At 35.0% G+C, this 13,208-nt stretch overlaps 1 protein-coding gene across 1 annotated transcript in view; it reads left to right on the top strand.

The window, feature by feature from the left end:
* Positions 1-9,658, top strand: part of LOC136029113 (uncharacterized) — a 44,056-nt gene extending 34,398 nt beyond the window's left edge. The window contains exon 4 of the mRNA XM_065707186.1: positions 9,483-9,658. Within this exon, the coding sequence (XP_065563258.1) occupies positions 9,483-9,597 (115 nt within the window). The 3' untranslated portion in view covers positions 9,598-9,658. The remainder of the gene's footprint in view (positions 1-9,482) is intronic.
* The last annotated feature ends 3,550 nt before the right edge of the window (positions 9,659-13,208 follow it).

Genomic DNA, 13,208 nt, shown 5'->3' with positions numbered 1-13,208 from the left:
CATGAACAAAACCAGTTTCGAGAGGAGAAAAATCATATTAAAAGTTTCACGAAGAGAAAAATCAACATGCAACAAGTTTCACAAACAAAAATCAGCACCATCAAATAATACCAACTCAGTTTGCAACAACTTTCATGAACTAAATCATTTTCGTGAGGAGAAAAATCAATGTACAAGTTTCACGAAGAGAAAAATCAACATGCAACGAGTTTTACAAAAATCAGCACGCAGTAAATGCCAAAAACAAAATTAGTTTCGCGGGGAGAAGAATCAGTGGAAAGCTTCACGAAGAGAAAATTAAACATGCAAGAAGTTTCACGAAAACAATTTAGCATGCAACAAGTTCCACAAGCAAATTTAATACGCAACAAAGTGCACGAGCAAATTCGGTACGCATCAAGCTCGATGATTTATTTCAGTTTCATTTGGAGAAAAATCAATGTACAAGTCTCATGAAGAGAAAAATCAACATGCAACAAAGTTCAGGAATAAAAATTAGCGCGCAACAACTTCCGAGAACAAAAATCAGCAAGCAATAATTCTCATTAAGAAAATAAGTTTCACGAGGAGAAAATCAGTTTACAAGTTTCAGGAAGAGAAAAATCAACACGCATGAAGTGTCACAAACAAAAATAAGCACGTTGCAAGTTCCATTAGCAAAATCATTTTTATGAGGAGAAAAATAAATGTACAATTTTCACGAAAAGAAAAATCCACATGCACCAAGTTTCAAGAACAAACACAAGCACGCAAAGAATAAAAATCAGCGCGCAACAAGTTCCACGAACTCAGCACGCAACAAGTTTCATGAACAAAATCAGTTTCGCGTGGAGAAAAATCAATGTACAAGTTTCACTCAGAGAAAATCAAAATGCAATAAGTTTCACGAAAAAATCAACACTCAACAAATTTCATGTACAAAAATCAGCACGCGACAATTTCAATGAGCAAAATCAGTTTCACAAGGAGAAAAATCAATGGAATAAGTTTCACAAAGAGAAAATTCGACATACAAGAAGTTTTACAAACAAAAATCAGCACGCAAAAAGTCCCACGAAAAAATTCAGTACGCCACAAGTTCCGTGAATAAAATCAGTGTCACGAGGGGGGAAATCAATTTAAAGTTTCCTGAAAAGAAAAGTACACAAGTTTCACTAACAAAAATCAGCATGCAACAAGCTCCACCAACAAAAATATGCACGCAGCAGCGTTCATGAACAAAATCACTTTCAAGAGGAGAAAAATGAATATACAAGTTTCACGAAGAGAAAAATCAACATACAACAAATTTCGCGAATAAAAAATCAGTACCCAACAAGTTTCATGAACAAAATCAGTTTCACGAGAAGAAAAATCAATTTGTGAGTTTCACGAAGAGAAATAGAAACATGCAAGAAATTTCATGAACAAAAACAGCACGCAAAAAGTTCCACGAACAAATTCAGTACACAGCAAAATTCATGAACAAAATCAGTTTCACGAGGAGAAAAATCAATGTAAAAGATAAAAGAAAAGTTTAAAGTTGAAGAAAAATCAATATAAACATGTAACAAGTTTCACGAAACAAAATCAGCAAGCAACAAGTTCCACGAATTAAAATCAGTACGCAACAAATTTTTCACAAAGAAAAAAGTTTCAAAAAGTCACAAAGTTACAAAGTTTCACAAAGACAAAAAATCAACATGCAATAAGTTTCATGAACAAAATCAGTAGACAACAAAATTTACAAACAAAAATCAGCAAGAAACAAACTCAATGAACAAAATCAGTTTTACGAGGATAAACATCAATGTACAAGTACTAAGAAGAGAAAAATGAACTTGCAACAAGTTTCAGAAGCAAAAATCAGCATGCAACAAGTTCCACGAACAAAAAATCAGCCTGCAATAAGCTTCATGAACAAAATCAGTTACAAGAGTAGAAAAATCAATTTACAAGTTTTATCATGAGAAAATTAACACGTAAGAAGTTTCAAGAACAAAAATATGCATGCAACAAATCCCACGAACAACTTCGACTTGCAACTACTTCCATGAACAAAATTAGTTTCACGAACAAAAAAAACAAAAAATCAGCGAACAAACAAATCAGCGAAAAAACACGACAACAACAAAAATCACGAACAAACAAAAATCAGCACGCATCAAGTTCCACGAATAAAATCATTTTCACGAGGATAAATATTAATGAAGAAGTTTCATGAAGAGAAAAATCAAAATTCAACAAGTTTTACGAACATAAATCAGCACGCATCAAACTCCCAGGACAAAAGTAAGTACGCAGCAAGTTCTATGAGCAAAACTCAGCACGCAACAAGTTATCAGTTCCACGAGGAGAAAATTCAATTTACAAGTTTCACGAAGAGAAAAATCAACATGATAGAACTTTCACAAACAAAAATCAGCACGCAATGAATTCCACAACAAAAATCACGCAACTAGCTCCACGAACAAAAAATCAGCAAACGACATGTTTTATGATAAAAACAGTTTTGCGAGGAGAAAAATCAATGTACAAGTTTCATCATGAGAAAAATCGACATGCAACATGTTTCACATGTTTCACGCAATAAGTGCCGAAAACAAAATAAAGTTTCGTGGGGAGAAAAATAAGTGGAAAGTTTCACGAAGAGAAAATTAAACATGCAAGAAGTTTCACGAAAACAATTTAGCATGCAACAAGTTCCACAAGCAAATTCAATACGCAACAAAGTGCATGATTAAATTCGGTACGCATCAAGCTCGATGATGAATTTCAGTTTCATTTGGAGAAAAATCAATGTACAAGTTTCATGAAGAGAAAAATCAACATGCAACAAGTTTCAGGAATAAAAATTAGCGCGCAACAACTTCCGAGAACAAAAATCAGCACGCAGTAATTCTTATAACAAAGTAAGTATCACGAGGAGAAAATCAATTTACAAGTTTCACGAAGAGAAAAATCAACACGCAAGAAGTGTCACAAACAAAAATCAGCACGTAGCAAGTTCCATTAGCAAAATCAGTTTTACGAGGAGAAAAATAAATGTACAATTTTCCCGAAAAGAAAAATCAACATGCACCAAGTTTCAAGAACAAAAACAAGCACGCAACCAGTTTAACGAACACAAATCAGTGCGCAACAAGCTCCACGAATAAAAAATCAACGTGCAACAAGTTCCATGAACAAAATCAGTCTAATGATGAGAAAAATCAATTTACAAGTTTCTCGAAGAGAAGACTCAACATGCCAGAAATTCCACGAATAGAAATCAGCACGCAACAGGTTCCAGGAGTAAATTCAGTACAGAACAAATTCCATGCACAAAATCATTTTCACGAGGAAAAAAATCAATGAAGAAGTTTCATGGAGAGAAAATCAACATGCAGCAACTTTCACGAACAACAATCCACACGCAACAAAATTCCTAAACAAAAACTCAGCACGCAAAAGTTCCATGAGAAAAATCAGTTTCACAAGGAGAAAAATCAATATAGAAGTTTCACGAAGAGAAAAGTCAACATACAAAAAGTTTCACAAAGAGAAAAATCAACATGCAAAACCTTACACGAACAAAAATCAGCACACAACAAGTTCCACGTAAGATTTAATTACGCAACAAGTTCCATGAATAAAATTCACGAATAATAATCCGCAGACAACTGGTTCCATGAATAAAAAATCTGCACGCAGGAAGTTCCATGAATAAAATCACTTTCACGAGGAGTAAAATCAATGTAAAAGTTTCTCGAAGAGAAAATCACCATGCAAGAAGCTTCTCGAACAAAAATCAGCACACAACAAGTTCTACTAACAAATTCATAACGCAACAAGTTCTATGAATAGAATCAGTTTCACAATGAGTAAAATCAATGTATAAGTTTCATGAAGAGAAAAATCAACATTCAACAAGTTTCAAGAGCAAAAATCAGCACGCAACAAGTTCCACAAACAAAACATGCAACAAGTTTCATGAACAAAACAAGTTTCGCGTGGAGAAAAATCTATGCACAAGTTTCACTAAGAGAAAAATCAAAATGCAATAAGTTTCACAAAAAAAATCATCATGCAACAAATTCCATGTACAAGAATCAGCACGCGACAATTTCAATGAGCAAAATTAGTTTCACGAGGAGGAAACTCAATGGAACAAGTTTCACAAAGAGAAAATTCGACATACTAGAAGTTTTACAAACAAAAATCAGCACGCAACAAATCCCATGAAAATATTCAGTACGCCACAATTTCCTGAAAAGAAAAGTACACAAGTTTCACTAACAAAAATCAGCACGCAACAAGCTCCACCAACAAAAATATGCACGGAGCAGCCTTCATGAACAAAATCAGTTTCAAGAGGAGAAAAATGAATATACAAGTTTCACGAAGAGGAAAATCAACATACAACAAATTTCGCGAATAAAAAATCAGTACCCAACAAGTTTCATGAACAAAATCAGTTTCACGAGAAGAAAAATCAATGTGCGAGTTTCACGAAGAGAAATAGCAACATGCAAGAAATTTCATGAACAAAAAACAGCACGCAACAAGTTCCTCGAACAAGTTCAGTATACAGCAAAGTTCATGTACAAAATCAGTTTCACGAGGAAAAAATCAATTTAAAAGTTGAAAGAAAAGTTGAAGAAAAATCAATATAAACATGCAACAAGTTTCACGAAACAAAATCATCAAGCTGCAAGTTCTACGAATTAAAATCAGTACGGAACAAATTTTTCACAAAGAAAAAAGTTTCAAAAAGTCACAAAGTTACAAAGTTTGACAAAGACGAAAAATCAACATACAATAAGTTTCATGAACAAAAATCAGTAGACAACAAGTTCCACAAACAAAAATCAGCAAGAAACAAACTCAATGAACAAAATCAGTTTCACGAGGATAAACATCAATGTACAAGCACTATGAAGAAAAAAGTAAACTTGCAACAAGCTCCACGAACAAAAAATCAGCCTGCAACAAACTCCATGAACAAAATCAGTTACGAGAGTAGAAAAATCAATGTACAAGTTTTATGATGAGAAAATCAACATGTAAGAAGTTTCAAGAACAAAAATATGCACGCAACAAGTCCCACGAACAACTTCGACACGCAACTAGCTCCATGAACAAAATTAGTTTCACGAACAAAAAAAACAGTTCGCTGCAAGTTTCACGAACAAAGTTCAGCACGCAACAAGTTCAATAAACAAAATCAGTTTCACGAGGAGAAAAATCCCATAGAAGTTTCAAGAAGAAAAAATCAACATGTAACAAGTTTCACGGAAAAAATCAGCACGCAACAAGTTCCATGAAAACAACAGTATACAACAAGTTCCATCAATAAAGTCAGTTGCACGAGGAGAAAAATCAGTATACAAGTTTCACGAAAAGAAAAAGTAACATGCCGCCAGCTTCACGAAAAAAAGTCAGCACGCAACAATTGTTATTTTTAGTTTATTAGTTTATTTTTGAGAGAACAAGGCTGAAAACCCCTTAGGTGCGATTATGTGCGCCAGAAGGGGGTTATCAGGGGTGGTACATTGTGTCACGCTGACCTCAATTGCTAGGAGTCATCAGAAGGACAGCTAATGTGGATTTTTCATTAAGTTAAAATGATCGATTCTATTGTAAACAAATATTTTTGTCGGAAAATGCCAAAATGGTCGCATGTGTGAAAACGCTTGCAACAAGGTGCCGTTTGTTATTTATTGAGTCTCACAGGCTTGTAATTGGCATGAAACATCGCAATCTGGCTATGAAATGGCAAGTTTCTTCTGTTCAAGTAATAAAAATGGTCGCTTTTAGCTTATAAATTTATTTTGTCAAAACAAGGTTAAAAACTCGTAGGTTTGATAATATGCACCAGAAAAGTATCATCGGGGGGGGGGGGGGTCTGGTAAATTGTTTCATGCTGACCTCAATTGCTTGGAGTCATCAGAAGAAACGCTAATGTGAATTTTTTCATTAAGTCTAAACCATCGATTCTAGTGTAAACAAATGTTTTGCAGGAAAATTCCGAAAAATTTTAAATGTATGACAATACTTGCAAGAGGGTGTCGTTTGTCACCCTTTGAATTCCAGAAGCTTGGATTCGCCATGGAACATCACAATCTAGCAAAGAAATGGCGAGTTTCTACTGTTAAAATAAAAATAATGTTCATTTTTTAGTTCATAAATTTATTTTTTGGGGGGAAAGGTTGAAAAACCCATAGGTGTGATAATTTGGGCCAGAAGGGCGTCATCGGGGGAATGGTACATTGTGTCATTCTGGCCTTAATTGGTAGGAATCATCAGAAGAAATGCTAATAGGGATTTTTCATTGAATTAAACGATCAATTCTAATGTAAACGAATATTGTTGCACGAAAACGCCCGAAAATGTCATGTGTGATAATACTTGTTAGAGGATGTCTTGTGTCAGCCATTCAGTGTCAGTGGCAGGGAACTGCCCTGGAGCATCGTAGTTTAACAATAAAATGTCAAGTTTCCGCTGTTCAAATAAAACCAAGAATAAATTTTAGTTTATAAGTTTATTTTTGAGAGAAAAGGGTTATAAACACCTAGGTGTGATAATGTGCTCTCAAAGCGTGTCATCGTCCGCTGATACGTTGTGCCAAGCTGGCCTCAATTCCTAGGAGGCATAAAAAGAAATGCTAATGTGGATTTTTTCATTAAGTTTAAACAATCGATTCTAGTGTAAACGAATATTTTTGCAGGAAAATACCCAGAAAATGTCATAAGTGCCATAATTGCTGCTAGAGGGTGTCGTATGTCAGTCAGTTCCACAGACTGGGAACTGAGAGAATTGGTTGCTAGGGTTCCCATCTTTCTTTAATTCAGGGTTCTATTTGCTTATATTTTATCCTTTATAATTTTTTGACGTTTGCCTTCATTTTTAAGAGTACTTGATCCAGAACAAAACCTCAATACGTAATCGTTTACGCACTGAAATATCTAATATCAAAGCTATGTAACATCTGCTTCGTAACTCAACCTGTCAATTAAAAAATTAATAATGCTGTAATAGGCAAGTACATGTAATAGATGAAAATTGTCTATTATTAGACGATTAGTATTAGGATTTGTATTAGACGAATATTAGATGTTAATATTCGTATTAGGATGCTTTAGCGCTCTCATGCGGAAAGGATTGGAAACATGTGATCAATTGAGTCATTCTATTAAGCGGGACATGGGGATTCTCCGTGTGTGGAATTGGTTATTTCGTCGAATATGTTTCCCGAATAATAATAATGGAATGGCTTGTTGGTCCATTCCATTGGATGCAAATTTCCTATCAAATCTTAATGCGGAAAAAAAATCATTAGAACATAAAAGTTCCCTGAGAAAAACAACTTAAAAGAAAATGAAATCTTTTACGCAAGATTTCTCTCAAAATTTTACGTAAAAACCCATGTGTGCATTGTCATTATGTAACACCCCACTTGTGACAATCCCTCTACAATTAGAAGTGGGGATCCCCCATGGCCCCCTGAAGTTCGGCATATCATGCGAGATTACGCCATCTTTAACATAAGTAAACATTCCCCTATTATATAATAACCAAAGAAATCTTGATTCTTTTTAAAAACGCCTTGTCGTTGAAATTGATTGTTAGTGGTCTCCCTGATGGAATTCGTTGCTAGGAACCCCCCAGCCCCAAGTGAAATTGGATGCTAGGGCCTCGATGGAATCGGATGCTAGAGCCCTCATTGGAATTGGTTGTTAGGGGCCCCAAGACGGAATTGGCTAGTAGGACCTCCGTATGAATTGGTTGCTATGGTTCTTCTGATGAAATTGACTGCTAGGGCCTGCTAGGACTCCCGGTTGCTAGGGCCCTCAGTTGTTAGGTTAGGGCCCCGATGAAATTGGTTGCTAGGGGCCCTGTTGGAATTGGTTGCTAGGGGCCCGTTGGAATCGCTCGCTAGGGCCCTGTGTCTTGTGAAGAAAACAAAACCCTATGACGTAACAAACACCTGCGTCTCTCAGAAAACATTCCCTATTATGTAACAACACCTGCGTCTTGAAGAAGTTTTTTAAAAAATGCCGCGACTGGGATTTGAAGGGATAGGGGAGGTCTAAACTGGAACCTCATCACTACTCACAATGCTCTGGCAAAGGCTGTTAAGTTAAGCAGCTTTCCTATTGCTTACGTATAGGGTTTGCTATTAGGAAAAAGAGCAATTTTCTGTTACCTAGTAAAATAAAATCCCCGTTTGTTGGTAAAAATTGTTGGTACAAATCTTTCTTACTACCACTACTGCTAACAACTTACTGCAGCACCAATCCACCTGAGGCCAGCACAGATACGCATGCTCCCCCTTCGCCTAATTTATACAAAGCCTCCCTCTTTACACCCTCCAAAGAAACTCCCATTCACTTTAAATCTTTCGTTACGACATCCTCCCACCCCATTCGTGAACGACTTTCTTTGTCTTTGGCTATAGACAGTTGTTCGACAAGGACTATCTTCGGTGATGTGTCATCCTTCGTCTGCAAAACCCGTCCTTGTCATCTCACCTTTCTATAATTATAACCCTAGAAAGTAGGATTGAACCATATTTTTCGTACAGCATACTATTTGACATACGGTCAGTCAGTCGGGTGCCAATAATGATCTGTAGGAAAAATTCTCTGGAAAACATCTTGGCAAACCCTCCTCCGTCCTTCGAAGCGTCCACGCCTCAGAACCATTCTTGACCACCGTCATCACTGTAGCTTCCAATATTCTGATCTTAGTTCGCTGACTTATCTTTCTATGCTTCTAAACTTTTTTTTATTTGTGAAGAAACTCCTTGAGGTTTGGGTATTCAACTTTTAACATCTTCACTGCATCCACCATCCATACTAATAATACTACCTATATAAGTGAAGCTGTCCAATTGGTCGATATCCTTGCTACCCAACATCACCTCTTCATTTTCACTTATTCCTAGTCCTAGCGACTAGTCTTCTTAATAATAATTTTCAAATCAGTTCTTGCACCCTGAACTCTTAAAACTTGTAAAATTCTTTCATTTTGCCAACGTTTTCATATAGGATGCGTATATCATGAGCATAATTTAAGTCTAGGAAACCTTCCAATATTCTTGGTTCGCAGACTCGAATAAATCTTTCTTACACCTCCAGAACTAGGCACTTGATCTGCGAGACTGACTCCGGCAAAGTATATCTTAATTATGAACAGAAGCCTTGTAGACACATATGTCAGGTCAGACAAATCCTTGGGATCGAAATACTGGTGAGATGCATGTGTGAACGCTGTTTATGGTTCAAATAGCCAACAGACCTCTTTCTTCAGACATGCTCTTTTTTTAGTGTTAAAATCACTTGCTGACAGTAATTACAACAGTTTTTGGTTTAATAGCATGCATAAAATTATATTCTGACCTGAAAAATAACAACAATAACATTTATAATCATTAGTAAAATTTGACGTTCAAAAATAAACAATAATTCCACGCGACTGTTTTTTCTGAAGGACGTTTTATTTTGCTTTTTCTCTTACAGGTTAGATAAAGGTGAGGCGAAGGGTCTGTACCACATGCTTCGAGATGTTATTTCAGCAGCAAGGAAGAAAGACTGTTCTAGATTTGCATGTGAACAAGGATTACGTCAGTCTTAGATGACACACATTTGTTTATTTATTTTTGTATATTTTTCTAAAAAAAAGACTTATAAACGAACTGTCGTTGACTTCGTTTTCAACTAACTCTGGTTTCATCAATAGAATCTGAAGTGATTCACAGAATTGTGCCTTTATAGATTTGTCTTCAAATGGTGTTGATACATTGCCTTCAAGAGTGTTGTAAGCTATATTACTTTTGGTAAAGTAGTTTAATATTTGAGTGCCGAATCAATGTAATATGGTCAAACAGGGCGCCACTATTATAGTCTTGCGCATTATTTTCACTCATCAGTAGAAAAAATTGATTATTACTTAATGTATTTCATCAACACTTATTCCGGTTTTCAACGAATCAAGCGCGAAGAATAAAATCGAATTAACTACGACATGCGAAATTCCTGTCTCTGAAACAAAAGTCTTATCAAAATCGCATGCATTGAGTGGATTGCTTGTGACGGCAGATATATTGTCACTTGGAATTACTTCAGTGGAATGATTATTTGGTCTTGAAATAGACTGGACTGACAGGTCCACGCCTCGGCTGCATGAATTTTCAGCTACAAAATTGGTATTAGCAGGAATGGATTTTTGACTGCTGATTATCGGGGATATACAGAGATTATTATTAGAGATGCAAGATTCATGAACTTCATCGTTATTTGAACAGATTATGCAAATCCAATTCGGTGTTTCTTTACGCTCAGTTGGGGAAATGCCTGCACACTGTGGGTGAAACATCTCGAGACATTTTGTGCAGTGCAAGGTGATCCCCTTGCCACAAGATCGACCACAACCAGGACAAATAAATATTGACATTTCTCACTCCTTAGGTCTGGGATTAAATAAGCAAGGCTAAAAAAAAATCGCCTTTAGCGCTCCATTAAGCTTATAATGCAATAAAATCCTTCAGGTTAAACTGAATTTAAAAGCGAAAAATGAATTTATTCAATTCAGATAAAATCAGATACACTAATCCACTCATATAGTTATATAAATTTAGTCACACTAAAGTAGACCGGTTTTACTCATAGTTCATAAATATCCAATTCAAACCAAATCCTTTTACTTTGAACTCTGAATCAATATAATCCAGTTATTTGAGATGTTCTCACTTTGAAAGCTAGTTCACTACTGAACTAGTCACTAAAGTTCAGTACTGAATTAGGACTCTAGAATGTAAAACATAAATATGATTATGTTTTACATTCTCTTTGGGCTCCAATTTCCAGCTTGTGTCTAAGGGTCTTAATTTGTAGCTTGCGATTACAAAATCTAGGCTCTTTTTTTTATGTCACTTCTGTTTCTTTTTTTTTCGTTTTTTTGCCAAGTGATTCAAGTTCTCATATAGTGCTGAAGTCAAAGAAGCAAAAAAAAAACGGAAAGTATACTTTCTTATGAGAAACTTAATCTTTTTTCGGCAATGCAGTAGAAAATTGCAATAGCAATCACATGAATGTTTGGAATTCATATGAACTACACATCTAGAATTTGTTAAATGTCATTCAGTTTCCTAAAATCTCTACATATTTCGCATAAAACAGTATTTCCTAAAAAAAACAGTATTTCATATCTTCATCTGTTCAAAGATACCAACGATAACGTATCCCTTGGAGTTGATGTTCGACAAAATACTATACTCTTTTAGAGAAACTTTAGGAATGGTGTGAAATAAAACTTATATATGTATAACGCCGTATTTTAACCGAAAACTATGTGACTTCTTTAATTTCATCGCCTTATACCAAAAACTTTGTGAAATGTCTGTTGCATATAATGGTAAAACCTAAAAATAAATAAAAAAAAAATTTAAACAAACTTCTGATGGACCTAAAAAAAATTTATGGAACTAAAAAAACATTCTGATGGAACTAAGGAGCGAGCATGAAATTTAAAATGAATAAAAATTATTACTTAGCAGTTTATGCAACATCTGTTTGCAAAATTGGATCAAATAAACTGACTCGTAATATTTATCTAAATTTGTGGAATTCTGAAAAATAGTACTTTCCTGAAAGCTGATCTTACTTGAGGTTTTGAGAAAATTAAATTGTATCCTAAAGTTTTCTATTTTCAAAGTCATTGAAAGATAAATGAGAACCTTATGAAATATTTTTTTTTTTTATTTTCTGCAAGGTACATAAGAAGTTTTTGCTTCTAATCGTATTTCATATTATCAATTCTGCGTTTTCTTTTAAGCACTGTTTCTTCACAAGTTTACAAAATTAGGGAAACATTATGCGATGTTTAATGAAGCAATAATGCATGTCTTGAGCATAAGCCTAGATGCTTAGCGCGTATTTAAAACATTTTCTAAGTCAGATTCAGTGGCGTCGTTTGAGGGGGGCAGTTGCTCCCCTCCCTCCAATAATTTTGAGAGAAAAATTATTATATAGCCCATGCCCCTTGACTCTCCGAATGTTTGGGACCCCTCTTGACCCTTCAATAAAAATGATGGAGCTACGCTTCTGATCAGATTGGAGACGGTATCTTATTATGTTTGGCGCTTAGATGCGACTGAAGTCTAAACATTAAATTTGAAGAGTGTAGGCATAAAGGGAAGAGAGATCGTGTTGAAAGCAGTGAAGATGGGGTTGAGCACAAGCTAAAATTTGAAATTAAGCAAAAGGTTTAATTTGGTAATGCATTCATATTAATCAAGCTCTAAAATTTTCCGAATATAGGAGGAAGCCCATCAACAGGAAAATCTTTAGACCAGAACTCCCTCAAAAACTTCAGTATTTCTGCTATTTTTCCTTTAATTATTCCTGCATAATTTACCTTTCATCTTCCGACTCTTAAGCAAGCTCCTATGAAGCGCAAGTTAAGATGCAAAGGATTTAGATGAAGTCCTTTGAAGCATCACGGATATCAAAATAAAGGCCGTATCCAGGGGAGAGGTTTGGAGTTTGAACCCCCGCCCCCAAAATGTTTGTCCGACTCATAGAAACGTAACAAAACACATATAAGCAAATTTTTAATGTGTTTTTAAAGTTTATTTTTGTACTCCCATGGATGCGGCCCTGATCAATATGAAAGTAGTTTTTACTCCCCTAAACCCATCTAAAGTCTATTCATAACTGAAAGTCACAATTTTTCTTTTGACTGTTCAAAAATTGTTTTAAGTTTTCAATTAACCAATTCAAAAAAATCAGGATTAAATTCACTGCCCTTGCTATTGCAAAGATATTGTCGCTCTTTTTCCACTTGAAAGTTTTTCTAGAAATCCTATAAGCTTTATTTAGACCAAGAAGTTTAGCTTATCTTAAAGAAATTTAGCTTAGAAATTAAATAAAAAACAAGTTGTTTTTAACTGAAAGCAAGGAGTGACATTAAACAGAAATTATTCCGTATATGAAAGGGGACTGTTCCTTCCTCAACGCCCCGCTCTTTACGCTAAAGTTTGACTCTTTCTCACAACTCTTACTTTATAAAACAATAAAAAAACTTTAGCATAAAGAGCGGAACGTTGAGAAGAGGACAGTCTCTTTCATGTACCAAATAATTTCTGTTCATTTTAAGTTTCAATGTCACTTCTTATTTTCAGTTAAAAAAAACTTCTTTTTTATTTAATTTCTAAACTTTTTGAATTAATACAGGTTTTGAATTTG

The sequence above is a fragment of the Artemia franciscana genome, chromosome 7 (genome assembly GCF_032884065.1).
Source record: "Artemia franciscana chromosome 7, ASM3288406v1, whole genome shotgun sequence".
Classification (NCBI taxonomy): domain Eukaryota; kingdom Metazoa; phylum Arthropoda; class Branchiopoda; order Anostraca; family Artemiidae; genus Artemia; species Artemia franciscana.
This window is presented reverse-complemented; position numbering and strand designations above follow the sequence as displayed.